The 27,184-nt window shown below is 42.4% G+C and overlaps 1 protein-coding gene across 1 annotated transcript; it reads right to left on the bottom strand.

Moving 5' to 3' along the window:
* Nucleotides 1–2,178: 2,178 nt before the first annotated feature.
* On the bottom strand, nt 2,179–25,937 carry LOC311108335 (L-threonine 3-dehydrogenase, mitochondrial-like). Its single transcript, XM_084150962.1, has 9 exons — nt 25,755–25,937; nt 17,591–17,786; nt 16,734–16,776; nt 16,380–16,450; nt 9,763–9,912; nt 9,418–9,590; nt 9,069–9,159; nt 4,817–5,086; nt 2,179–4,191 (listed from the first exon to the last, which is right to left on the bottom strand). The coding sequence occupies exons 2-9, from the start codon at nt 17,772–17,774 to the stop codon at nt 4,052–4,054; spliced, it is 1,122 nt and encodes a 373-aa protein (XP_084007088.1). The 5' UTR covers nt 17,775–17,786; nt 25,755–25,937; the 3' UTR covers nt 2,179–4,051.
* Between the last annotated feature and the right edge of the window lie 1,247 nt (nt 25,938–27,184).

A 27,184-nucleotide genomic window follows, 5' to 3' on the forward strand; every position in this document is an offset into this window, starting at 1 on the left:
GTCTAAAGTAGTGCACTATATAGGGAATAGGGTGCCATTCTCTGGTCTAAAGTAGTGCACTATATAGGGAATAGGGTGCCATTCTCTGGTCTAAAGTAGTGCACTATATAGGGAATAGGGTGCCATTCTCTGGTCTAAAGTAGTGCACTATATAGGGAATAGGGTGCCATTCTCTGGTCTAAAGTAGTGCACTATGTAGGGAATAGGGTGCCATTCTCTGGTCTAAAGTAGTGCACTATATAGGGAATAGGGTGCCGTTCTCTGGTCTAAAGCAGTGCACTATATAGGGAATAGGGTGCCATTCTCTGGTCTAAAGTAGTGCACTATATAGGGAATAGGGTGCCATTCTCTGGTCTAAAGTAGTGCACTATATAGGGAATAGGGTGCCATTCTCTGGTCTAAAGCAGTGCACTATATAGGGAATAGGGTGCCATTCTCTGGTCTAAAGTAGTGCACTATATAGGGAATAGGGTGCCATTCTCTGGTCTAAAGTAGTGCACTATATAGGGAATAGGGTGCCATTCTCTGGTCTAAAGTAGTGCACTATATAGGGAATAGGGTGCCGTTTGGGACTCTGGCTCTACCACATGTCAGGTGGTGACGGTTTGCGTTTGTCACAGTGGCCCAACCAGCCAGAGTCTTATGTAACTCCACATACCCTAGGAAGGTTATATGAGGGGCCTTATATTAATCTGCTTCTGAGAATTGATGGGGGGAAAAAAAGCCAACCTTAAAATCCTCCATACTGTAAGAACAGATATTAAACGTTATCTAACTTCTTGGCCAGTTTTGTTTGTGTAACTATTCGCTTTAGTTCACACGAGACACCCAGACAGCCTCGACATGCCACCTGATGTTTGTGCCACGGTTCATTGATAGGCTGATAGAGACTGAGGGGTGTGTCCCAAATAGCACCCATAGTTCCCATAGGGACCTGGTCAAAAGTATTGCACTACGTGCAGGGTTAGTGTTTTGAGTCTTGTTCTAGAGGCAGCTCTGCAGAGTGGTCACTAGCTGGCAAAGCCACAAAGTCATACAATCGGATTTTAAACCTAACCCAAACCTTAACCCTATCCTTATCCACACTGCTAACCGTAACCTAACCTTTTAGTTTTCCTGAATTTTTTACACTATTTACAAAATGTTGACTTTGCAGCTGGTCTATCTGTCATTGCTTGTCCATATATGTATATATTCTTAAAGTTCATTCCTTACTAGTTTTGTGTGTATTGGGGACGACATGTCCCCTTCATCCCCAGTGAAAGTTGTGCCCCTGCTATCTTATCACAGCACTGGCAAACCATGGTTGACCAACTCCCTGACCAACATGGCTGACCCTATGTCCATTCTAGTATTCTAATTCCTAATCCTATGGCGCATCCACTGTCTTTTTTATCTGTGACCAACAGATGTATATCTGTATTCCCAGTCATGTGAAATCCATAGATTAGGGTTTAATTAATTTATTTTCAAACGACTGATTTCCTTATATGAACTGTAACTCAGTAAAATCTTTGAAATTGTTGCGTGTTGCGTTTATATATTTTTTGGTTCAGTGTAAGTTCTGTTAAGGTGTTCTAGAATGCATTCCATTCCATCTGAGGCAGTGTATTTTCAGTGGTAATAGTGCAGTGAAAGTCGGCCACGTGTCATTGTGTGTTTTGATTACAGGATGTTCCTGCCCTTTAGTGTTTTACAGGACACCGTTAACACCTTGAACAGCTTAACATCCCTTGGCTCAGACAGGTTGATGTCATGACTGTTGGCCAGAGTGCACGGCTCAACGTATCTCACAGAATATCACACTGGTTCAACCCAACCACCTCCTTACGCCTCAGGTTCACCACAGTAGCTACCAAAGTCTTAGTGGCTAACCAAATTGTCAGTCAAATTTTAATCAAATAAATGCCTAGTGATGTAATGAATTCACAGACATTTTAATATGCATCAAACCTCAAGGCCCGAGGTGCGGCGGCCAAGAGGAAGTTTAGTACTGAACGCATTCTAAACAACACCTTATGAATACTAGTAGTGTGAGAGAAGTTTCAATTATTTTCCTCTGGCTTTACTAGTACGGAAATAAATTAGAAAGTAGAAAGAGTTTGATAGAAACAGAGGAAAATTAGAGAATTAGATTGTTTACTTTGTAACAGTGAGGAGGAAAATAGTGTTATACTGTAGGATTGTATTGATGTTTTAATGTTGATTGTTTTCTGCCCAGGGACTACAGATGAAAATGAGCTAATCTAGCTAAATCTGGCGCAAATGGCGTGTTGTACAATGGCCCCTGACAAATAAACGAAAATATTAAAAGGATACAGAAAGAGACACTTTGGTGACAAAGCAGATTTTTGTAATTGAAAGAACACACATTTGTTTCCGACTTTCACACAGAAAGCATTGAATTAATTTACAACAATAGCATCTGAAAAGAAAAACACCACAACCCATTTCCTTTTTTTAATATCATATCCACAGCTCCTTGGACTTCCTTCACCCCTTTGAGGAACAGATTGAGTGGGTGAAAATTGGCATCCCTGACAGGTCAATTACGAACTAACGGAAACAGTCCATATTTAACCAGTCAAATGAGTGCATCCCAAATGGCACCCTATTCCCTATATAGTGTATAGGGAATATCTAGGGAATAGGGTAACACTATCTAGGGAATAGGGTGACACTATCTAGGGAATAGGGTAACACTATCTAGGGAATAGGGTGACACTATCTAGGGAATAGGGTGAAACTATCTAGGGAATAGGGTGACACTATCTAGGGAATAGGGTAACACTATCTAGGGAATAGGGTGAAACTATCTAGGGAATAGGGTGACACTATCTAGGGAATAGGGTGACACTATCTAGGGAATAGGGTGACACTATCTAGGGAATAGGGTAACACTATCTAGGGAATAGGGTAACACTATCTAGGGAATAGGGTAACACTATCTAGGGAATAGGGTGACACTATCTAGGGAATAGGGTAACACTATCTAGGGAATAGGGTAACACTATCTAGGGAATAGGGTGACACTATCTAGGGAATAGGGTGTCATTTGAGACGCACCCAAGCGCTCCAGAGGAGCTGTGGACCATTCATTCACGCTTTACATACAAGAAGTGCAAGAAGCACATTGACTCAACGTGATTCCCACTCAGTTAATCACCTGATTCCCACTCAGTTAATCACCTGATTCCCACTCAGTTATCACCTGATTCCCACTCAGTTATCACCTGATTCCCACTCAGTTAATCACCAGCAGACAGAATAAATAGAAGAATGCAAAATAAGTGGAATAAAACAGCTAAAATAACGTAAAATAAAGTTATAGAAAAATGTGAGCTGGTACTCGATGTTAAACACACACAAAACAGAGTTAAAAACTGTTCAATGATTTTTAAAAGGGTTTCAATCGTCCTCTCTTGCTTTAAAGTGCATCAAATTACAATGTTTATACCAGTGAAGCTCTTAATCTAAAACTTTAACTTAATGTGATTATGGCCGTACATTTACCTGAATTCTCAGCTCTTGGCAAAAGAATGATAGAATCGTTAACCCCTTTACATTAGCTTTACATAGAGGTAACCCTTTACATTAGCTTTACATAGAGGTAACCCTTTACATTAGCTCTCCGCAGAGAGAGGAAGGGTTCAAGCGCTTAAGGTTGACCAATGCTACGTTCTTTGTTTTGTTTGCCTTGAAAATGTCACAATGGTACGATACGGTGAACAGTTCATAGCCATGCAAGTCGACCATAAAGAGAACCTCTCCGAGAAGTTCCATCTAAACAAGACCCCGTCTTCTAACCCCTCATTCCGGAGGAGGGGAGTCGGCCCGCTATTTCTCGCGCGACCAACCGTCACATTGTAATAGCTTGATCTGCCACACAGACAGAGACAGACAGACAGAGACAGACAGACAGCCCTTCCAAATGACACAGAGAGGAGAGAGAGAGAGAGAGAGAGAGAGAGAAACCACGTGTCTCCGTCCTCTATAACAACAGTACAAAGAAACAACAACGCCACTCAAGCACCACGCCGCCGCTGGCCCCTCAGTTGGCCTGTGCGACGCGCGAGTCCGAGCCGATGTAGTTGAGCATGGTCTGGACGAGCTCCGGGAGGTCATAGTCGTGTTTCCAGCCCCAGTCGTTCCGCGCGTTAGAGTCCTCAAAGTTCATCGGCCAGCTGTCGGCTGTAAAGGGGAAGGAAGAGAAGAGGAGACGTCGTCAACGCTCCGTTCTGTTGGTTCACAATGACAATGGCTTTTGTATTTTCTTACTAGCACGGACTTTGCTGATAGCTATATGTGGTTGTCTGTCTCACTTAGCTACCTTAAGAATGCACTAACTGTAAGTCGCTCTGGGTAAGAGTCATTTAGCAGACGCTCTTATCCAGAGCGAATTACAGTTAGTGAGTGCATACATTTTTCATTTTCATACTATGACAAATGTATTATAATGTCTTCTTAAACGAAAGGCTGTAAAAGAGTTAGTCAAATTGTCACGTGAGACTTTTGTTGTTAGTTTCTACATTCAACTCAAATATAAATGCTTGGAAGTTCAAGAGAATCTCGAAAAGAGCCTTCAGTGGCGCATTCAGACAGGTTTACCTCGATCATCGATCTTTGATCTCAACGGGTATCACACACCAGTATTAGGGTAACCTTCCCAGAATTCCCAGCTTTCCCAGAAATCCCGGTTGGATGATTGCCAGAATCAGAAGAGAATGGGCAGGAAGGGAATCCTCCGACTGGGTTTTCAGGACTTCTGAAATTTCACCCAACCAGTATAAAACAAGGATCAATCAAATGCTCTTACCGATGGCCTGTCTGACTTGGTCGATGTCGTAGGTGACCTCCAGGTCCGGCAGCTGTTTCTGGACCTCGTGAGCCAGCTCTTCAGGGGTAAAGCTCATGGCGTTGATGTTGTAGGTCCTCATGGAGAGGGTGTCTGTGGGCGCTTCCATCATCTCCACGGTGGCACGCAGACAGTCGTCGATGTACATCATGGGAAGCCGCGTGTCTGGCTTCAGGTTGCACTCAAACTTCCCCGTCTTGACGGCATCATGGAATATGGCTACTGCGTAGTCTGGAGTAAGGGAGGAGGGGAGGAGAGGTTTAGATAGGTTTGGTTTGATCATAGTGATTGATGACTTTCGATCTATTTATGCAAACTGAGATAGGGCTGTTGCCGTGACCATATTACCACAACACCGGCGGTCACGAGTTAAATTCCACGGTAACTAGGCTTCTCCAAAACGGCGCTCTGATGCCTCTGATGGTCATTGGTAGCCTACCAAACTTGCTAACGGCCAATCGCAAATGGCCTGGTACTCAGCTCTCTGTTTTCCCTCTAATCACTGTGTCTTGTGACAATGTTAATGCAATCGAAAAATCTAATTGAACACTTCATAAGAGCCCTGACATTCAGAGTTTGAGCAGAATAAGATCATCTGTTGCGCAGCGAGAGCCAGCTCCACATACAGTGGGGAAAAAAAGTATTTAGTCAGCCACCAATTGAGCAAGTTCTCCCACTTAAAAAGATGAGAGGCCTGTAATTTTCATCATAGGTACACGTCAACTATGACAGACAAAATGAGAAGAAAAAGTCCAGAAAATCACATTGTAGGATTTTTAATGAATTTATTTGCAAATTATGGTGGAAAATAAGTATTTGGTCAATAACAAAAGTTTCTCAATACTTTGTTATATACCCTTTGTTGGCAATGACATCGGTCAAACGTTTTCTGTAAGTCTTCACAAGGTTTTCACACACTGTTGCTGGTATTTTGGCCCATTCCTCCATGCAGATCTCCTCTAGAGCAGTGATGTTTTGGGGATGTCGCTGGGCAACACGGACTTTCAACTCCCTCCAAAGATTTTCTATGGGGTTGAGATCTGGAGACTGGCTAGGCCACTCCAGGACCTTGAAATGCTTCTTACGAAGCCACTCCTTCGTTGTCCGGGCGGTGTGTTTGGGATCATTGTCATGCTGAAAGACCCAGCCACGTTTCATCTTCAGTGCCCTTGCTGATGGAAGGAGGTTTTCACTCAAAATCTCACGATACATGGCCCCATTCATTCTTTCCTTTACACGGATCAGTCGTCCTGGTCCCGTTGCAGAAAAACAGCCCCAAAGCATGATGTTTCCACCCCCATGCTTCACAGTAGGTATGGTGTTCTTTGGATGCAACTCAGCATTCTTTGTCCTCCAAACACGACGAGTTGAGTTTTTACCAAAAAGTTCTATTTTGGTTTCATTTGACCATATGACATTCTCCCAATCCTCTTCTGGATCATCCAAATGCACTCTAGCTAACTTCAGACGGGCCTGGACATAATAATATAATAATAATAATATGCCATTTAGCAGACGCTTTTATCCAAAGCGACTTACAGTCATGCGTGCATACATTTTTTTTTTTGTGTATGGGTGGTCCCGGGGATCGAACCCACTACTTCGGCATTACAAGCGCCGTGCTCTACCAGTTGAGCTACAGAGGACCACGTACTGACATGTACTGGCTTAAGCAGGGGGACACGTCTGGCACTGCAGGTTTTGAGTCCCTGGCGGCGTAGTGTGTTACTGATGGTAGGCTTTGTTACTTTGGTCCCAGCTCTCTGCAGGTCATTCACTAGGTCCCCCCGTGTGGTTCTGGGATTTTTGCTCACCGTTCTTGTGATCATTTTGACCCCACGGGATGAGATCTTGCGTGGAGCCCCAGATCGAGGGAGATTATCAGTGGTCTTGTATGTCTTCCATTTCCTAATAATTGCTCCCACAGTTGATTTCTTCAAACCAAGCTGCTTACCTATTGCAGATTCAGTCTTCCCAGCCTGGTGCAGGTCTACGATTTTGTTTCTGGTGTCCTTTGACAGCTCTTTGGTCTTGGCCATAGTGGAGTTTGGAGTGTGACTGTTTGAGGTTGTGGACAGGTGTCTTTTATACTGATAACAAGTTCAAACAGGTGCCATTAATACAGGTAACGAGTGGAGGACAGAGGAGCCTCTTAAAGAAGAAGTTACAGGTCTGTGAGAGCCAGAAATCTTGCTTGTTTGTAGGTGACCAAATACTTATTTTCCACCATAATTTGCAAATAAATTCATAAAAAATCCTACAATGTGATTTTCTGGAAAAAATAATCTCAATTTGTCTGTCATAGTTGACGTGTACCTATGATGAAAATTACAGGCCTCTCTCATCTTTTTAAGTGGGAGAACTTGCACAATTGGTGGCTGACTAAATACTTTTTTCCCCCACTGTAGCTGGTTGATGCATGGAATGAAATAAGTGTTCCTATAAGCAGTGGTGTAAAGTACTTAAGTAAAAATACTTTAAAGTACTACTTAAGTAGTGTTTTTGGGTATCTGTACTTTACTTTACTATTTATATTTTGGCCAACTTTTACTTTTACTTCACTACATTCCTAAATAAAATAATGTACTTTTTACTCCATACATTTTCCCTGACACCCAAAAGTACTCGTTACATTTTGACAGGAAAATGGTCCAATTCACACACTTATCAAGAGAACATCCCTGGTCATCCCTACTGCATCTGACTCACTAAACACAAACGCTTCATTTGTAAATGATGTCTGAGTGTTGGAGTGTGCCCCTGGCTATCTGTAAATGATGTCTGTGTGTTGGAGTGTGCCCCTGGCTATCTGTAAATGATGTCTGAGTGTTGGAGTGTGCCCCTGGCTATCTGTAAATGATGTCTGAGTGTTGGAGTGTGACCCTGGCTATCTGTAAATGATGTCTGAGTGTTGGAGTGTGCCCCTGGCTATCTGTAAATGATGTCTGAGTGTTGGAGTGTGCCCCTGGCTATCTGTAAATGATGTCTGAGTGTTGGAGTGTGCCCCTGGCTATCTGTAAATGATGTCTGAGTGTTGGAGTGTGCCCCTGGCTATCTGTAAATGATGTCTGAGTGTTGGAGTGTGCCCCTGGCTATCTGTAAATGATGTCTGAGTGTTGGAGTGTGCCCCTGGCTATCTGTAAATGATGTCTGAGTGTTGGAGTGTGCCCCTGGCTATCTGTAAATGATGTCTGAGTGTTGGAGTGTGCCTCTGGCTATCTGTAAATGATGTCTGAGTGTTGGAGTGTGCCCCTGGCTATCTGTAAATGATGTCTGAGTGTTGAAACATGTTGGTATTACAGACTCAGTCAGGGACATGTTGAAAATGTCAGTGAAGACACTTGCCAGTTGGTCAGCACATGCTCGGAGTACACGTCCTGGTAATCCGTCTGGCCCTGTGGCCTTGTGAATGTTGACCTGCTTAAAAGTCTTACTCACATCGGCTACGGAGAGCGTGATCACATAGTCATCCGGAACAGCTGGTGCTCTCATGCATGCTTCAGTGTTGCTTGCCTCGAAGCGAGCATAGAAGTGGTTTAGCTCGTCTGGTATGCTTGTGTCACTGGGCAGCTCGCGGCTGTGCTTCCCTTTGTAGTCTGTAATAGTTTTCAAGCCCTGCCACATCCGACGAGCGTCAGAGCCGGTGTAGTACGATTCAATCTTAGTCCTGTATTGACTCTTTGCCTGTTTGATGGTTCGTCGGAGGGCATAGCGGGATTTCTTATAAGTGTCCGGGTTAGAGTCCCGCTCCTTGAAAGCGGCAGCTCTACCCTTTAGCTCAGTGCGGATGTTTCCTGTAATCCATGGCTTCTGGTTGGGGTATGTACGTACGGGCACTGTGGGGACGACATCATCAATGCACTTATTGATGAAGCCAGTGACTGATGTGGTGTACTCCTCAATGTTATCTGAAGAATCCCGGAACATGTTCCAGTCTGTGCTAGCAAAACAGTCCTGTAGCTTAGCATCTGCGTCATCTGAGCACTTTTTTATTAACCAAGTCACTGGTGCTTCCTGCTTTAGTTTTTGCTTATAAGCAGGAATCAGGAGGATAGAGTTATGGACAGATTTGCCAAATGGAGGGCACGTTGAAGTCAACGGCACGTTGAAGTCAGGAGGCTGTACTCAAATAGAGTTACGACAGTGAGGAGTCTGGTGTTCCGCTATGGCGTGTGTGTGGGAGGGAGGACAGGTGTGTGTCTCTCTAACTCACCTGTCGTTCCTCCGCCAGGCTGTGAGTCGGCAGAGATGATGCCTGGGTAGCGGAGACAGCGGAAGTCAAGGCCGTAGCGGTGGTGGTAGTACTGTTGGAGGGAAGACAGGCAATAAGGGTTAGATGTTTCACTTATAGGGACATTAACGACCAATGATTTCAAATGACTGAAGGGGTCAAATTCACCAGGTCAAATTCACCAGGTCAAATTCACCAGGTCAAATTCCTGGTACATGTAAATGTTGTTGGGAAATAAAGGTGATTCTGGTTCTGGAATAAGGTAGAATGGCTTGAGGCTGAATGCTGATTGGTAATTTCTTCTGTATTCTGTATTGCGTTTTTATCTCACCTCTCCCATGAGCTCTGCGTGGACCTTGGACACTCCGTAGATGGTCCTGGGTCTCTGGACACAGAGGTCAGGGGTCGGGTTCCGGGGCGAGGTGGGTCCGAAGGCTCCGATGGTGCTGGGGACGAACAGACGCAGGCCGTGCTCCGCTGCAATGTCCAGGATGTTGTGGAGCCCTGAGGAACAGGAAGTTCACAGTTACTCTCTCTGGGCACCTCCCAGGCTTGACTAGCAGGAAACTGTGCTGTGTTGGTGTATCTAGGTTAAGCCTGGGATGGAAGTTACAAGGAAACTGTGGCGTGGCAAGGATCTAGGCTGAGCCAAGATGGTGGTTTCTCCATTGCTCACCAGTGATGTTGACGTCGCGTGCCAGAGCTACGTTGGCCTCTCCCACGGCACTGAGCAGGGCGCTGTAATGGACCAACCAGGTGATACGGTTGTTCACCACGATCTCACGCAGGTTCTTATAGTCCAGGATGTCCGAGTAGATGAAGGGTCCTGAGGAGAAACAGGAGGCACCATAGAAATAATAAACATCAATATAAAACAAATGTTCTCACTAAAAGAGAGTCTCCCTGAGTGGCGCAGTGGTCTAAGGCACTGCATCGCAGTGCTAGCTGTGCCACTAGAGATCCTGGTTCAAATCCAGGCTCTGTCGTAGCCGGCCGCGACCGGGAGACCCATGGGGCGGCGCACAAGTCATCCAGGGTAGGGGAGGGAACGACCGGCAGGGATGTAGCTCAGTTGGTAGAGCATGGCGTTTGCAACGCCAGGGTTGTGGGTTCGATTCCCACAGGGGGCCAGTATAAACAAATAATCTATGCACTCACTAACTGTAAGTTGCTCTGGATAAGAGCGTCTGCTAAATGACTGAAATGTAAATGTAAAAGCTCCTAGTATAATTGTAATGTCTTCTGGATTTTGGATGAGAATCACTAATAGTACTCTTGATAACGGTTGGTTAAACAGTGCCCTGGACAATTCCTATAGACTTAGTATTAGCTGGCCCTGCATCAGTGATTGTAGCAGACAGTTCATTACAGGTTATTGACTAACCATTCATCAAGCGTTGTAGTACACAGTTTTGACCAGCCAATCACCATTCATCAGGCATTGTAGTACACAGTTTTGACCAGCCAATCACCATTCATCAGGCATTGTAGTACACAGTTTTGACCAGCCAATCACCATTCATCAGGCGTTGTAGTAGACAATTTTGACCAGCCAATCACCATTCATCAGGCATTGTAGTACACAGTTTTGACCAGCCAATCACCATTCATCAGGCATTGTAGTAGACAGTTCATTACAGGTTATTGACCAGCCAATCACAGTAGGGTTTATCCAGATGTTCATACCGTCATACTGTTTCTGTACCATACTGGGATATACAGTATTACCTGTGCTATAAAAAATCAAATAATATTTTTTTTTTTACGCACAAAACAATTTAGGCAACAGGGATCTTGATTAAGGAGGGGATTGATTGTCTCTGCTGTAACCAATAAGCTGGATCTTGACATCTAGCCACTTACTGTAGCTAGCAAGTTAGCAAACCAAACGCATCGCTGGAACCATGAGCTGGATGTCATATATTTGACACATCTTACATTTTTTATAGTTATACTTAACTTATAGTTAGTTATAAGCAGTGGAGTATCACACAGCCCCCAACACCCCCCCCCCAAAAAAAAAATATATATATACAATTTTAACGGTATTGAAATTCATACTGTCGGTATTTCGAAATAGGGGGCAACTGTATTCGGTATAAACGGTATATCGCCCAAGCCTATTGGACAGTGACCTCCAACTACCCGCCCTCCAAGACACATACAGCACCCGACGTCACAGGAAGGCCAAAAAGATCATCAAGGATATCAACCACCCGAGCCACTGCCTGTTCACCCCCGCTATCATCCAGAAGGCGAGGTCAGTACAGGTGCCTCAAAGCTGGGAACGAGAGAATGAAAAACAGCTTCTATCTCAAGGCCATCAGACTGTTAAACAGCCATCACTAGCACATTAGAGGCTGCTGCTGCCTATTGAAATCACTGGCCACTTTAAGAAATGGAACACTAGTCACTTTAATAATGTTTACATATCTTGCACTACTCATCTCATGTGTATATACTGCATTCTATTCTATAATATTCTACTGTATCTTAGTCCATGCCGCTCTGTCATTGCTTGTCCATATATGTATATGTTCTTAAATCCCATTCCTTACTAGTTTTGTGTGTATAGGGTATATGTTGTGAAATTGTTAGATATTACTTGTTAGATATTACTGCACTGCTGGAGCTAGAAGCACAAGCATTTCGTTACACCGCTATAACATCTGCTAAACATGTGTATGTGACAAATAAAATTTGATTTGATTTGATTTGAACTGTTCAAAACACATGAACTTCCTGATGACCTTCTGTGCAAGAAGCTTTTCACAAGGATCAATATCACAACTAACCAAATCATTCCCTATTTTAACTACGGACCCTCCAGATGTTTTTTCTATTAAACTTTCAGACATTTTAAAGCAAATTATGGACAAGTTTACATTCTCCTGAATGAATGAATTAATAAATGTAATGTTAGCCAAACGGGAATCAGGTTAAGGCTTCCTTCCTGGTTGTAACAACTAGGGCTGTGGCGGTCCCGAAATTTAGTCAGCCGGTGATTGTCAAGCAAATAACTGCCGGTCTCACGGTAATTGACCGTTAATTAACATAAACATATTTAGCATCTCCTGGCTTCCACACATAGCCTACAAGCCACTGATGCAGACCTTTGGAACATCTACATTTTAAAAAGTCTAATAAATCCATGTAATATAGCCTACACCTTCACAATAAATCCATTATTTATTTTAGACAGGTCTAAAGAAACTTGATATGAAGAAAATGTAGTCTATTTCAGAATAACAGAATAGCATCCTCTGAATTGTCCTCATGTTAGGTCCTGATCTGGCTATGCCATATGGCTGTGGGCTGCACTAGTTCATTTAGCAGACAAGAATTTTCAACAAAAAAAATTGTTCCATCCTCTTTGAAATGCAAGAGAAAGGCCACAATATAATATTGCAGTTTAGGTGCAATTTAGATTTTGGCCACTAGATGACAGCAGTGTGTGTGCAAAGTTTTTAGATTGATCCAGTGAAGCATTGCAATACTGGACTATTTTGTATCAAGTCTGCCCAAATGTGCCGAATTGGTCAATTGATACATTTTCAAGTACATAGCTATAGAGAACATACAAAAATGATATGGTAATACATAATGTAAGTTTACACACTCCCAAGAATGTCATACATGATGGATCATTAGCTTATACACTAACTTTCACACATCTAGATGGCCGGGCGGGGTGGGTGTGGAGCCAGAGACAGCAGGGGTTCAAAGTGTAGAACCCAGTTCCCACATTTGAATATAAAAATTGATTATATCAAACAAAACTATGATACATTTTTATCTCTGGGACCCTTAGGATGACAAATCAGAGCAAGATTACTGAATGTAAGTACATTATTTACCTTCAGAGGTGAATGTATCAAACCAGTTGCCATGATATGTTTTTTGTTGTTGTGCACTCTCCTCAAACAATAGCATGGTATTTTGTCACTGTAATAGCTACTGTAAATTGGACAGTGCAGTTAGATTAACAAGAATGTAAGCTTTCTGCCAATATAAGACATGTCTATGTCCTTGAAGGTTTGCTGTTACTTACAACAGTAATGCTAATCACATTAGCGCACGTTAGCTCAACCGTCCCGTATACGGGACACCGATCCCGTAGAGGTTAACAAAGAAATAGGTCCTCCTATATGCTTAATTTAGAGTTATAAATGTAGTTGTTCTACAAACGTTGGGCTATATGTTTTGATTTTTAATACATTGTAAGGCTGCATGATGCGACTTGTCAATTTGACAAGCACTTGATAAATCCTAGAATTTCACGGCGGCATTTGTGTGGTCATAAAAAAACAAAAAAACATCTATGCCTTTGTGCCCCTCTCCCTAAGTTCTGCACGCTACATCACGTGATCGGGTCTTTCTCACAGGCTACAAGTGAAGACAGACACATCGGGGACGCAACTGCGTGCGTCCTTATCCAATTCCGAGGTGCATATTGAAGATATTGGAAGAACTGTCCACATTTACTTTTCGTCAGCCAACAAGATGAGTAGGCCTAACGAACAGCAAAAGCACTAGCCTATGTCAATCTACTATCCCCCATAGTACAACAGTCGACCTATTCTATTCTGTGCGAGAAATAAATATTCCAAACATAGTCAGGGACAGTTGTGGGATGTGAAAGATCTCAAATTAATACAACCACTAGCATCAAAAAACCTTTTTTTATGCAATGAGGCTGATGCAACAGATCAGAACGTTTAGCTTAAAATGTTGATAAACTATTAGGCTATTTCTTCACAATATAAGTGAAGCAATGCGCAAATGGTAGTAAGCTATTGTGACGAGTACTGAGGATACGAAGAGGCAGGATGCAAATGCAGGAATCAACAATGTAAAGGTTTACTTAACACTGAGCAAGAGAACAACAAAGAGCGAGTACACGACATGACACTAACAATCACACACAACACTACACTACACTACACTACACTACACTACACTACACTACACTACACTACACTACACTACACTACACTACACTACACTACACTACACTACACTACACTACACTACACTACACTACACTACACTACACTACACTACACTACACTACACTACACTGAACAGTCCAGGGCTATATAGGGGTGGTGATGAGATGATGAGGTGCAGGTGCGCTGGAAGTGATTAGGGTGCGTTGGGTTTCCATTCCGGTGTTGCCGAGGTGGCGAATCAGAGCACCGGAGGGGAGCAACGGGAGGAGACGTGACAGCTATAAGCGCAAATGTTCCATTAGCTGAAAACACCATTATCAAAAGTCACCGCAAATGCAAGTATGCATGTAATGCTTTTATTATAAAGGTGCATTTTTTATGGTGAAAATGATCTTCCCCAAACTTGAAACTCACGCGGTGTCTATGTATGCCAGTTAGGCTCTACACCCCGTTGTAAAGCGGATTAATGTGCTTAATTTTAAGCAGTTATTTGGCCACTTTAGTTGTGATACAAACCTTATTAAAACATATAGGCCTATGGGCTAGGCTACATGAGGTGTGCCACTATGATTTAGAAAAAGTCACAAAAAAAGACATTGTTTCTTGACTTATGCTGGTCATTATTCACAAGTGATAATATATCATTCAGAAGTGATAGGCTAACATTGTCACCCATCAGACTATTCTTGATTTAATCTTTACATTTACTAAATAATATATGTGTGAAATTTGTTTTGATTTAGAATGGACCATTATCATGCACCTGTATCGAAACAGGGGCAGGGGGAAAAAATACATGCCATCTATGCACTTAAACAACGAATGGAGGATGCTTTTCCTGTGGTTCATTTTCATGCCAGCCAGTTGGCTATACTCCTGTTGTAAAGAGAAGCCATGTGCTTAATATTTGCTTAATATTAGGAATGTTGAGAAATAAATATAGTAGGTCTAGCCTATAGAAAGCTGATGGGATCCTCCTCTTTTTAATAGAGGCCATCACTCTGTTTTCTCACACTATTGCATAGCCTATAGAAATGTTGCGCAACATGAGCTCATGGGCTCTCATATAGTGTTTGATTAGACTTTCGAAGACATTTGCATTGATGTCAGAGTGATTAGAAGGACAATAGAGTGCTGAGTACCAGGCAGTTAGCAAGTTTGGTAGGCTACTAATGACCATCAGCAGCATCAGAGCTTGGAGAAGCCTAGTTATTGACTAAATGGTCACGTGGAATTTGACCGCCTTCATGACTCGTGACCGCCGGTGTGGCGGTAATACGGTCACCCGCAACAGCCCTAGTAATGACGTAATTTAGCCGCTGGCTTGTGAGTTGATCAACACGCCAACAGAATATTTACATAGTCTGGTGAATGAACAACCTAGAACAACCTAGTCTGACGTCAACCCAGTGTGATGCAAATACAGCCAAATCGGTAGATAGATACCCCAGTCTACTTCAGTAGCTCAGCAGTAAACCAGGCGGCTCCACCATCCTACTTCAACACACTGCCATTGTGTGCCTGTAGTCTCACCTCATGGAGTAATCCTCTAAGGGTTTAAGTGTGCTGATCCAGGATCAGGTCCCTCCATGTCCATGTAGTCTGATTCATTATATGTAGTCTTAGTTATTCACTGTGATCTAAAAGGCTAAACTGATCCTGAATCAGCACTCCTACTCTGAGACCCTTGAAACATACGGCCCTGTGTATTAATGTCTGAGAGGGTATATTGTGTTGACATGTTGTGTGTAGCAGGTCTGAGAGGGTATATTGTGTTGACATGTTGTGTGTAGCAGGTCTGAGAGGGTGTATTGTGTTGACATGTTGTGTGTAGCAGAGGTCTGAGAGGGTATATTGTGTTGACATGTTGTGTGTAGCAGAGGTCTGAGAGGGTATATTGTGTTGACATGTTGTGTGTAGCAGGTCTGAGAGGGTATATTGTGTTGACATGTTGTGTGTAGCAGGTCTGAGAGGGTGTATTGTGTTGACATGTTGTGTGTAGCAGAGGTCTGAGAGGGTATATTGTGTTGACATGTTGTGTGTAGCAGAGGTCTGAGAGGGTATATTGTGTTGACATGTTGTGTGTAGCAGGTCTGAGAGGGTATATTGTGTTGACATGTTGTGTGTAGCAGAGGTCTGAGAGGGTATATTGTGTTGACATGTTGTGTGTAGCAGGTCTGAGAGGGTATACTGTGTTGACATGTTGTGTGTAGCAGGTCTGAGAGGGTATATTGTGTTGACATGTTGTGTGTAGCAGGTCTGAGAGGGTATATTGTGTTGACATGTTGTGTGTAGCAGGTCTGAGAGGGTATATTGTGTTGACATGTTGTGTATCACTCACCGCTGTGGAAAACATGGCTTGGAGGCTTCCTGATATCTGACAGGATTACATTGTTGTTTCCAAACCGCTTCCTATGAAACAGGAAGTTACATTTAAACACAAGAAGAAGAAGAGGAAACTTGACTAAAACATTCCCTCGTAAAGGCTACGATTACTGGGTTACCACAGTGCTATGAAGCCTTTATGTATGCTATATAAAGTATTTTGAAGTTGTAGTTTGTTTTAAGTGGGACCTAGATTAGGTACTAATAATAAGCATCCAAATATGATCCTAAATGAATGTATATACTGTTAAACATCAACCGCTGTAGAAAGGCAAGTATACTCTGTTACAGGACACTGTAGTGGTCTTACCTCAACCTTTTAGCCAGCCCTACCCCCAACTGTCCAAGGCCACCTGAGAGAGAGAGGGAGAGAGGGGGAGGGAGAGAGAGAGAGAGAGGGAGAGGGAGAGGGAGAGGGAGAGGGAGAGGGAGAGGGAGAGAGAGAGAGAGAGAGAGAGAGAGAGAGAGAGAGAGAGAGAGAGAGAGAGAGAGAGAGAGAGAGAGAGAGAGAGAGAGAGAGAGAGAGAGAGAGAGAGAGAGAGGAGAGAGAGAGAGAGAGAGAGAGAGAGAGAGAGAGAGGGAGAGGGAGAGAGAGAGAGAGAGAGAGAGAGGTTAAAACATATTATTATTAGAGGACATCAGAGACGTTATCGTTACAGATCAGCAGCATGACGACAGGGTTGCCGTGGAGAATAGGTTCCATCAGGCGTAGAGAAGCTATATATCGGTTTCATGCCTATAGCTGTTCTGTTCTGGTCCTGTTGTAAAACACTGTGATGTTCCCTTCACACAACAAACCAACCTCTTCATAAATACAGCTATCTGTTGCTTGGGAGTCTTGTTTAGGTTTAGTTAGACAAAGCTTCTTTGCTTAGATAAACCATAGATAGAGGTCCTATTGTGTTAGGTTGTGAGGTTGTGTAATTAAGGTTGGCTTCCCACAAATAGAGCTATGCTGTCTGTTGCTTGAGAATCCTTGTTAATGTTCAGTTAGACAAAGCTTCTTCAGAGATAGATTGTGTTATTGAGAGGTTCGTCTCCACAGAATACAGCTAGCTTGACAGTCGTTAGAGCTGATCATTGATAAGAGATACTATTGCGTTTAGTTTCTTCCCCCAGGTGATCTCTCTGGAACTCTTAACTGAGTGATTCATTGATTGGTCTTACCTGTGATGAGCACCTTGGGATGGTCTGTCTCGGAGAAGGACACGGAGTGGAAGCTGGCGTCCGAGGTGACCTGGCGGGGCGAGAAGCTGATGGTCCGTACGGCCACTGTGATTGGCTGACATCCACATCCTGAGCTCAGGAGGGCGTGCTTAGCCACCTTGCTGAGTGTTCTGATAACAGGCATCTTCACAGTCACCTAAAGGAGGAGGAAGAGGACAGTGTAAGGACCCCACTCACCTGAATACTTTACAAATAGGTAGAATGCTTTTGTTGTCAAAGACTCAAACTTATGGTTCGGAAATACATTACCTATAATAATGCATTTATTTGCTAGCCACAGATACAATTAAAACATTGACATATTGGATCATCAATCAGATACATTGCACCATCAAGCTTTCGCTTGCGCTGATTTGCAGGCCCAGGACAGGAGGCCTCGAATGTTGTCATCCTTGGACGGCCAAGTGCCGATTACACAGCAGCAGTACCGGTGTCTCATGACAGAGACACACTGTACTAAGTACTGTGAGTTTGCCGTGCCAAAACCAACACTGGACATGCCCAGGAACTCACACGATTCCGAGAAAAGAGACGTGAAAAAAAAAAGTGACCTCTAACAGGATTGGAATGAGAGAGCGAGCGCTGTGCTTGCTCAGCAGTCGTGGCATAATTTAGTTAAGCCACAGTCTTTGTCCCAAATGGCACCCTGCTATTCCCTATCTAGTGCACTACTTTAGACCAGAGAATGGCACCCTATTCCCTATCTAGTGCACTACTTTTGACCAGAGCCTTATCAGGGAATAGGGTGCCATTTGGGATGAAGCCACAGTGTGATTCAGTCTGCTACCTACGGCGCCTTCAGAAAGTGTTCACACCCCTTGACTTATTCCACATGTTGTTGTGTTTCAGCCTGAATTAAACATGGACTAAATATTTTTTTTCTCTCACCCATCTGTACACAATACCCCAAAATGTCAAAGTAAAAAAAAAAATTGAAAATTGATTGAAAATGAAATACAGAAATATCGAATGTACATAAGTATTCACACCCCTGTGTCAATATTTTGTAGAAGCAGCTTTGGCAGCCATTACAGCTGTGAGTCATTCTGGGTAAGTCTCTAAGAGCTTTCCATTCCTGGATTGTGCAACATTTGCTCATTATCCTTTTTTAAATTCTTCAAGCTCTGTCAAATTGGTTGTTGATCAATGCTAGACAACCATTTTCAGGTCTTGCCATAGATTTAAGTATATTTAAGTAGGTGTGATGGTGTGGGGGTGCTTTGCCAGTGATTTATTTAGAATTCAAGGCACACTTAACCAGCATGGCTACCACAGCATTCTGCAGCGATACGCCATCCCATCTGGTTTGGGCTTAGTGGAACTATCATTTGTTTTCAACAGGACAATGACCCAACACACCTCCAGGCTGTGTAAGGGCTATTTGACCAAGAAGGAGAGTGATGGAGTTCTGCTTCAGATGACCTGGCCTCCACAATCATCTGACCTCAACCCAATTGAGATGGTTTGGGATGAATTGGACCACAGAGTGAAGGAAAAGCAGCCAACAAGTGCTCAGCATTTGTGGGAACTCCTTCAAGACAGTTGGAAAAGCATTCCACGTGAAGCTGGTTGAGAGAATGCCAAGAGTGTGCAAAGCTGTCATCAAGGCAACGGGTGGCTACCTTGAAGAATCTCAAATATATATTTTGATTTGTTTAACACTTTTCTGGTTACTACATGATTCCATATGTGTTATTTCATCGTTTTGATGTCTTCACTATTATTCTACAATGTAGAAAATAGTACAAATAAAGAAAAACCATTGAATGAGTAGGTGTGTCCACATTTTTGACTGGTACTGTATGTTATCGGCCAAGTGGGAGCATCATGGTAGCCTACATACAAGTCAGAGTGAATGGATAAAAAAATAATGAGGGAACGGATTAGGCTGGCTCCACCATGACCTCTAAGGGGCTCCGTAGAATTAGGCACTCATCATTAGTTCTGTCATTCTACAGAGATTAAATTAGGTTACATTGTAACGCAAATTAATTTAAACAACTTGCTGATGCAATTTCCTAGTTGCTACATTGTTTCCAAGGCCATTAGCTTTATTGGACTATCAAATTGAGCGCAAGTGAGACAAAGTATCCTTTCAACCTAAAAACGAAGCAAAGCGAAATCCATGGTTAGGCCTACTACAGCATAACCCATACCCTAGACCTGCTGCACTAAATGGACATGCTAGTCATACATTTAATGAATGTCTATTTATTGCTCAGAGAATAATATATTTTCCATTTTGCTTGGCTCTTACCTTAAAGTCGGATAAGCTTCCGAAAGGAACGAAAAGTACATTTAAGGTACAATTATACTGCCTTGCCTTCGCTCTCTTAGCCAATCAGCGACCCTGCCTTCACTCTCTTAGCCAATCAGCGACCCTGCCTTCACTCTCTTAGCCAATCAGCGACCCAGCCTTCACTCTCTTAGCCAATCAGCGACCCTGCCTTCGCTCTCTTAGCCAATCAGCGACCCTGCCTTCGCTCTCTTAGCCAATCAGCGACCCTGCCTTCACTCTTTTAGCCAATCAGTGACAGAGGAGTGTATACGAGGCTAGCGTGCATGGAAACAGACCGTGGCTGCATGGTGACATTGGCTACAAACTTTCCAAGGTTTACCAGACAGATCCCCACTGGACACAGACGTCATTTCAACCCAGACTGGACACAGACGTCATTTCAACCTCTAGTTTTGATTTACATTTGGTTGAGTTTTCAACTAAAGCAAATTCAACGTGAAATCAACAAAACATGTCACCATGTAATTGGATTTAGGTTACAAGTTATGTGGGGGAAAAATACGAAATTCCCCTGCAATTAGTTTTCCACATTGATTCAACGATTCAATTGATTTTTGTTGTTGAAATGACGTAGAAGCAAAGTTGATTAAACCAGTTTTTGCCAAGTGGGATGAGATTAAGAGACATATAGGAAACGGTTTAGGACACTGGGATTCCTGTTCCCCTCTCAGAACTGACTTGAAATGTTAAATAATCAAGATTTTAAAAAATTCTCCATAGGCCTATTCTTGTAGTCGGATGTACAGTATGCACTGAAATAGCACTGAAATAGCACTGTAATAGCACTGAAATAGCACTGAAATAGCACTGAAATAGCACTGAAATAGCACTGTAATAGCACTGAAATAGCACTGAAATAGCACTGAAATAGCACTGTAATAGCACTGAAATAGCACTGAAATAGCACTGAAATAGCACTGAAATAGCACTGAAATAGCACTGAAATAGCAGTGTAATAGCACTGAAATAGCACTGAAATAGCACTGAAATAGCACTGAAATAGCATTGTAATAGCATTGTAATAGCACTGAAATAGCACTGTAATAGCATTGTAATAGCACTGAAATAGCACTGTAATACACATAGGTTTAACTCAGTCAGATAGACCCATGTCAGATCCAATAACAAGTGCCAGTTGCTTTGTAATGTATCTAACTCTATCCAAGTAGGCCTAGTCTCATTCACTCAGTCTCATTTGTCTAATTCAATAAAGGCTGTTCATTTGGTCTGCGTCTGCCAAGAATCTCCAAACATATAGCCATGTAGTCATTGGCCTCATTTTCCCACAGTTGCAACTGTCCTAGGTACTCATTTTACACACTGAACGAATTCCTCTTGTAGGCAAATTAGCGGCCTCATCAATCTCCATCTGTTGAGCCAAGCCTAACACATTGAGCCAGTGAGAACGTCTAGCAAGCCAAAGGTTGTGTGTTCAAATCTCATCACGGACAACTTTAGCATTTTAGCTAATTAGCAACTACTTACTACTTTGCACCTACAGTTTTTTTGTTTTGAATTTGATTAGAATTATTCTTTCTCTTTGTAGAGCTTATCAATAATAAATGTAATCTTGCTTATTGACAATGTTTGGCATGTCCATGCTCAGCCATAATGTAATTTACAGTAGGCCTAGCCCCTACATCAGTGTGAATGCTATGTATATGCAGTTGAAGTCGGAAGTTTACGTACACTTAGGTTGGAGTCATTAAAACTTGTTTTTCAACCACTCCACAAATGTCTTGTTAACAAACAATAGTTTTGGCAAGTCGATTAGGACATCTACTTTGTGCATGACACAAGTAATTTTTCCAACAATTGTTTACAGACAGATTATTTCACTTATAATTCACTGTATCACAATTCCAGTGGGTCAGAAGTTTACATACACTAAGTTGACTGTGCCTTTAAACAGCTTGGAAAATTCCAGAAAATGATGTCATGGCTTTAGAAGCTTCTGATAGGCTAATTGACATCATTTGAGTCAATTGAAGGTGTACCTGTGGATGTATTTCAAGGCCTACCTCAAACTCAGTGCCTCTTTGCTTGACATCATAGGAAAATCAAAAGAAATCAGCCAAGACCTCAGAAATAAAATTGTAGACCTCCACAAGTCTGGTTCATCCTTGGGAGAAATTTCCAAATTCCTGAAGGTACCACGTTCATCTGTACAAACAATAGTACGCAAGTATAAACACCATGGGACCACGCAGCCGTCATACCGCTCAGGAAGGAGACGCGTATTGTGTCCTAGAGATGAACGTACTTTGGTGCAAAAAGTGCAAATCAATCCCAGAACAACAGCAAAGGACCTTGTGAAGATGCTGGAGGAAACAGGTACAAATGTATCTATATCCACAGTAAAACGAGTCCTATATCGGCATGACCTGAAAGGCCACTCAGCAAGGAAGAAGCCACAGCTCCAAAACCGCCATTAAAAAGCCGGACTACGGTTTGCAACTGCACATGGGAACAAATATCGTACTTTTTGGAGAAATGTCCTCTGGTCTGATGAAACAAAAATAGAACTGTTTGGCCATAATGACCATCGTTATGTTTGGAGGAAAAAGGGGGTGGCTTGCAAGCCGAAGAACACCATCCCAACCGTGAAGCACGGGGGTGGCAGCATCATGCTGTGGGGGTGCTTTGCTGCAGGAGGGACAGGTGCACTTCACAAAATAGATGACATCATGAGGAAGGAAAATGATGTAGATATCAGTCAGGAAGTTAAAGCTTGGTCGCAAATTGGTCTTCCAAATGGACAATGACCCCAAGCATACTTCCAAAGTTGAGGCAAAATGGCTTAAGGACAACAAAGTCAAGGTATTGGAGTGGCCATCACAAAGCCCTGACCTCTATCCTATAGAAAATATGTGGGCAGAACTGAAAAAGTGTGTGCGAGCAAGGAGGCCTACAAACCTGACTCAGTTACACCAGCTCTGTCAGGAGCAATGGGCCAAAATTCACCCAACTTATTGTGGGAAGCTTGTGCAAGGCTACCCGAAACGTTTGACCCAAGTTAGACAATTTAAAGGCAATGCTAGCAAATACTAATTGGGTGTATGTAAACTTCTGACCCACTGAGAATGTGATGAAAGAAATAAAAGCTGAAATAAATAATAAAATAATTCTCTCTACTATTATTCTGACATTTCACATTCTTAAAATAAAGTGGTGATCCTAACTGATCTAAAACAGGGAATTTTTACTAGGATTAAATGTCAAGAATTGTGAAAAACTGAGTTTAAATATATTTGGCTAAGGTGTACGTAAACTTCCGACTTCAACTGTACTTACCGTGTTGGCTTCCCCTAACCGTAACCCCTAGTTCTAGCTAACGTTAGCTTTAGCCACCTAGCTAACATTAGCCACAACAAATTTGAATTCGTAACATATTATGCGTTTTGCAAATTCGTACCGTTTGAACATTTAGCAAATTCGTAACATATTGTACAAATTGCAATTTGTAACATATATTTTACGAATAACAATTTGTAACATATCATACGACTTGTAATTCATAACATATCATCCGGAAAGGATGATAGACATCCAGAAATAAATAGATAGCCTACCGTATGAAACGTAACCTCCACTAAATAGAGGGTCTCTGATTTATGTACAGAATAATACGAAATGCTCTGAGACCACGTTGAGCCAAGAACTGGCTATATAAACACAGCATTCCTATAGGATAAGGCCCAGCCCAGCCAATGACTGGCTATATAAACACAGCATTCCTATAGGATAAGGCCCAGCCCAGCCAATGACTGGCTATATAAACACAGCATTCCTATAGGATAAGGCCCTGCCCAGCCAATGACTGGCTATATAAACACAGCATTCCTATAGGATAAGGCCCAGCCCAGCCAATGACTGGCTATATAAACACAGCATTCCTACATGCTAAGGCCCAGCACAGCCAATGACTGGCTATATAAACACAGCATTCCTATAGGATAAGGCCCAGCCCAGCCAATGACTGATTATATAAACACAGCATTCCTACATGCTAAGGCCCAGCCCAGCCAATGACTGGCTATATAAACACAGCATTCCTACATGCTAAGGCCCAGCCCAGCCAATGACTGGCTATATAAACACAGCATTCCTATAGGATAAGGCCCAGCCCAGCCAATGACTGGCTATATAAACACAGCATTCCTACATGCTAAGGCCCAGCCCAGCCAATGACTGGCTATATAAACACAGCATTCCTACATGCTAAGGCCCAGCACAGCCAATGACTGGCTATATAAACACAGCATTCCTATAGGATAAGGCCCAGCCCAGCCAATGACTGGCTATATAAACACAGCATTCCTACATGCTAAGGCCCAGCCCAGCCAATGACTGGCTATATAAACACAGCATTCCTACATGCTAAGGCCCAGCCCAGCCAATGACTGGCTATATAAACACAGCATTCCTACATGCTAAGGCCCAGCCCAGCCAATGTTTTTTGTTTGTTGCAGCATCACTATGAAGTAGATTATAGCTTCTAGAACACAGAAGGATGTGTTTCATTTCTGTATCTTACTTTACCAAGTAAATGCCAAAACGTTTCCATAGATCGTGAGTTTCAAATCAAATGTTATTTGTCACATGCTTCGTAAACAACAGGTGTAGACTAACAGTGAAATGCTTATTTTACGGGTCCTTCTCAACAATGCAAGGAGAGAGAAAATAGAGAAATAATAGAAAAGCAATAACACGTAATAATAAAAGTAATAATAAATACACGATGAGTAACGATAACTTGGCTATATACACGGGGTAGCGGTACTGAGTCGATGTGCAGGGGTAGGAGGTAATTGAAGTAGATATGTACATATCAATCAATCAATCAAATTGTAATTATAAAGCCCTTTTTACATCAGCAGATGTCACAAACCCAGCCTAAAACCCCAAAACAGCAAGCAATGCAGATGTAGAAGCACCTATAATATATTGATGTGCGATATTGAGTCATTTCATCTTACTATCCAAAGGGAATGCATGCAGGCGGCTATACAAGCTGCCAAGGCGTCAATTTCCTCCTTAACTCTATTTAGTAGAGAGAAGGCGAGAAAAAAAAACGGGCAAAATATGTAAAATACTTTCTTTATGAAACACTGTTTACCACCACCATGCTAGAATAGCTAATGCTAGTCCCGGATGTTGCATATCACTTTCAGCCAATCGGTTGTTTTTCCCGCCTTCTCCCCATTAAATCGAGTTGAGGAAATCGATGCCTTTGTAGTTGAACGGAGAATGTTTTATGTAAGGAACTGGTCCACGGGGGATAAGTGTATAGCCGGCTGCATGCATTCCCTTTGGACGGTAAGATGAAACTACTCAATATCGCCATCTGCCGGGCTTTGGGCTACTCCTCACCCTGGGTCATATGAACGGTGTCCCGGGAGTGATTGGAAAAGCCTATACCGAACAAACCCCAGTATATATGCCACATAAGCGAAAGGCTATAAGCCACATTGGCAAGGTTTCATTTCAAGCATTAGTGTTATTTCTTCTTCTCTCTGTTTTCTTATTTGCTTAGGATACATTTTTTTGCGCGAAGATTAGTTGTGCCAACAGTGGAATCGATCGAGTTGCTTTAATTCTACTAGATTGCTAGTTTCGAGAAGTAATAGCAATAAGCCACAGTGTCTATAATAACGTTATTTATAATACGCCCTTAAAATAAAAGTCCTAATTTGCGTCAGAATAAAAAACTAAATGTTCTCCCATGTAATTGTCACTTCTGCTTCAAGAAATGTGAATAAAATCCCAATTTAACGTAATACATTAAAATGAATAATGACTCACCAAATAAATAGTCTGGATCTTTATACAATTCAAAAAAGATAAGAGTGTCCGTTGTTTCTTTGCGCCTTGGTTACGTATAGAAAAGGATGCTTCTCCTCGAGCTTGTCTAACCGACGACACCCATAAGTTATTTCCTTCGACTATTGTATCAGCCCCAGACGTGAGGGTTATATATCAGCAGAAGCCATCTGGGTTCAAGAGAAGCCGGTTTCCTCTCGGATTGGCGGAGCCTCGGAGGTGCGGTCCCACTCCCGGGGCTGAGACCACTCCCACATGACGTCACTGCACCGACTGGAGTTGCGCGCGTACTGATTTAGTTCCGTCAGAATATTGACGGAGCCAGCAGACCGCCTCAAGTGTAGTCACGAGTTCCTCCTGTCCTTAGAAGTGTGTGTGTGTGTGTGTGTGTGTGTGTGTGTGTGTGTGTGTGTGTGTGTGTGTGTGTGTGTGTGTGTGTGTGTGTGTGTGTGTGGTGCTGTTTCTGCACACACCCGCAATTGCTAATAACCCATCCGCAACCGCCCGACTTCATGTGAAAATCTGAGGCCCCACCCAACCCGAAAATATAGAACATGCGCTATAGACTATAGTCAAAGACGGCAGAACGATTTTTTGACAGGGGGGTGTAGGATTCTTTTTTGCCTGATTTAGTTTCTGCTTATAATTTCCGATATTTTGGAAGGCTTTTTTTTGTCAACTTGTCTATAATTAGATTTAGGGGATTCAATAACGCAAAAAAATATATGAAAAAAATAAATACTTATTTTCTGTGCAAAATGTCCAAATGACATCAGTTTGACCGGTTGTAAGGAAAAATAAAGCTGTCAAACGACCCAACGTGTTTCTGATTTCAGTTCAGCTTTGATGCATATTTTATATGGTTAAAATACTATCCGTTTTTATGAATACATTTACATTTTTAACATTTACATCATTTAGCAGACGCTCTTATCCAGAGTGACTTACAAATTGTAATGAATTTGAGCTATGCCCTTCATCACTATGGTCAAACATTTCAGAATAAATAGTTGCTACAATGTCACTTTTTTGGGCGACCGGAACAAATTCACATAGAATTGTTTTATAAATGTGTCACTCAGAGCACGCCAGCTTGTGCTCCAAAAAAACGAGTTAACTGGGGTTCGTTCAGCCATCCCTACGGCGAAATAAGTGTTTTGGAATAAACGCTGAAAATAATGTCTGAGGTAAGTCCCAGATCTTATACTTGTCGTCTGAGATGGCAGTCAGTTACCATGACCTTTATGAATTATGAAGCCTTTGTGCTTATTACATTGTATAATTTCTGTTAGCTGATGCCTCAGAACATAAGATCTAAGCAGGTGTTTACCACCTGCTACATTTGGCGTTTCTCCCAAAACAGCCAATCATTTTCTAAATAGAATTTGCCCAACGAACCAATGGCGCCATTT

Source organism: Coregonus lavaretus, assembly GCF_964263955.1.
Source record: "Coregonus lavaretus genome assembly, chromosome: 33".
Classification (NCBI taxonomy): domain Eukaryota; kingdom Metazoa; phylum Chordata; class Actinopteri; order Salmoniformes; family Salmonidae; genus Coregonus; species Coregonus lavaretus.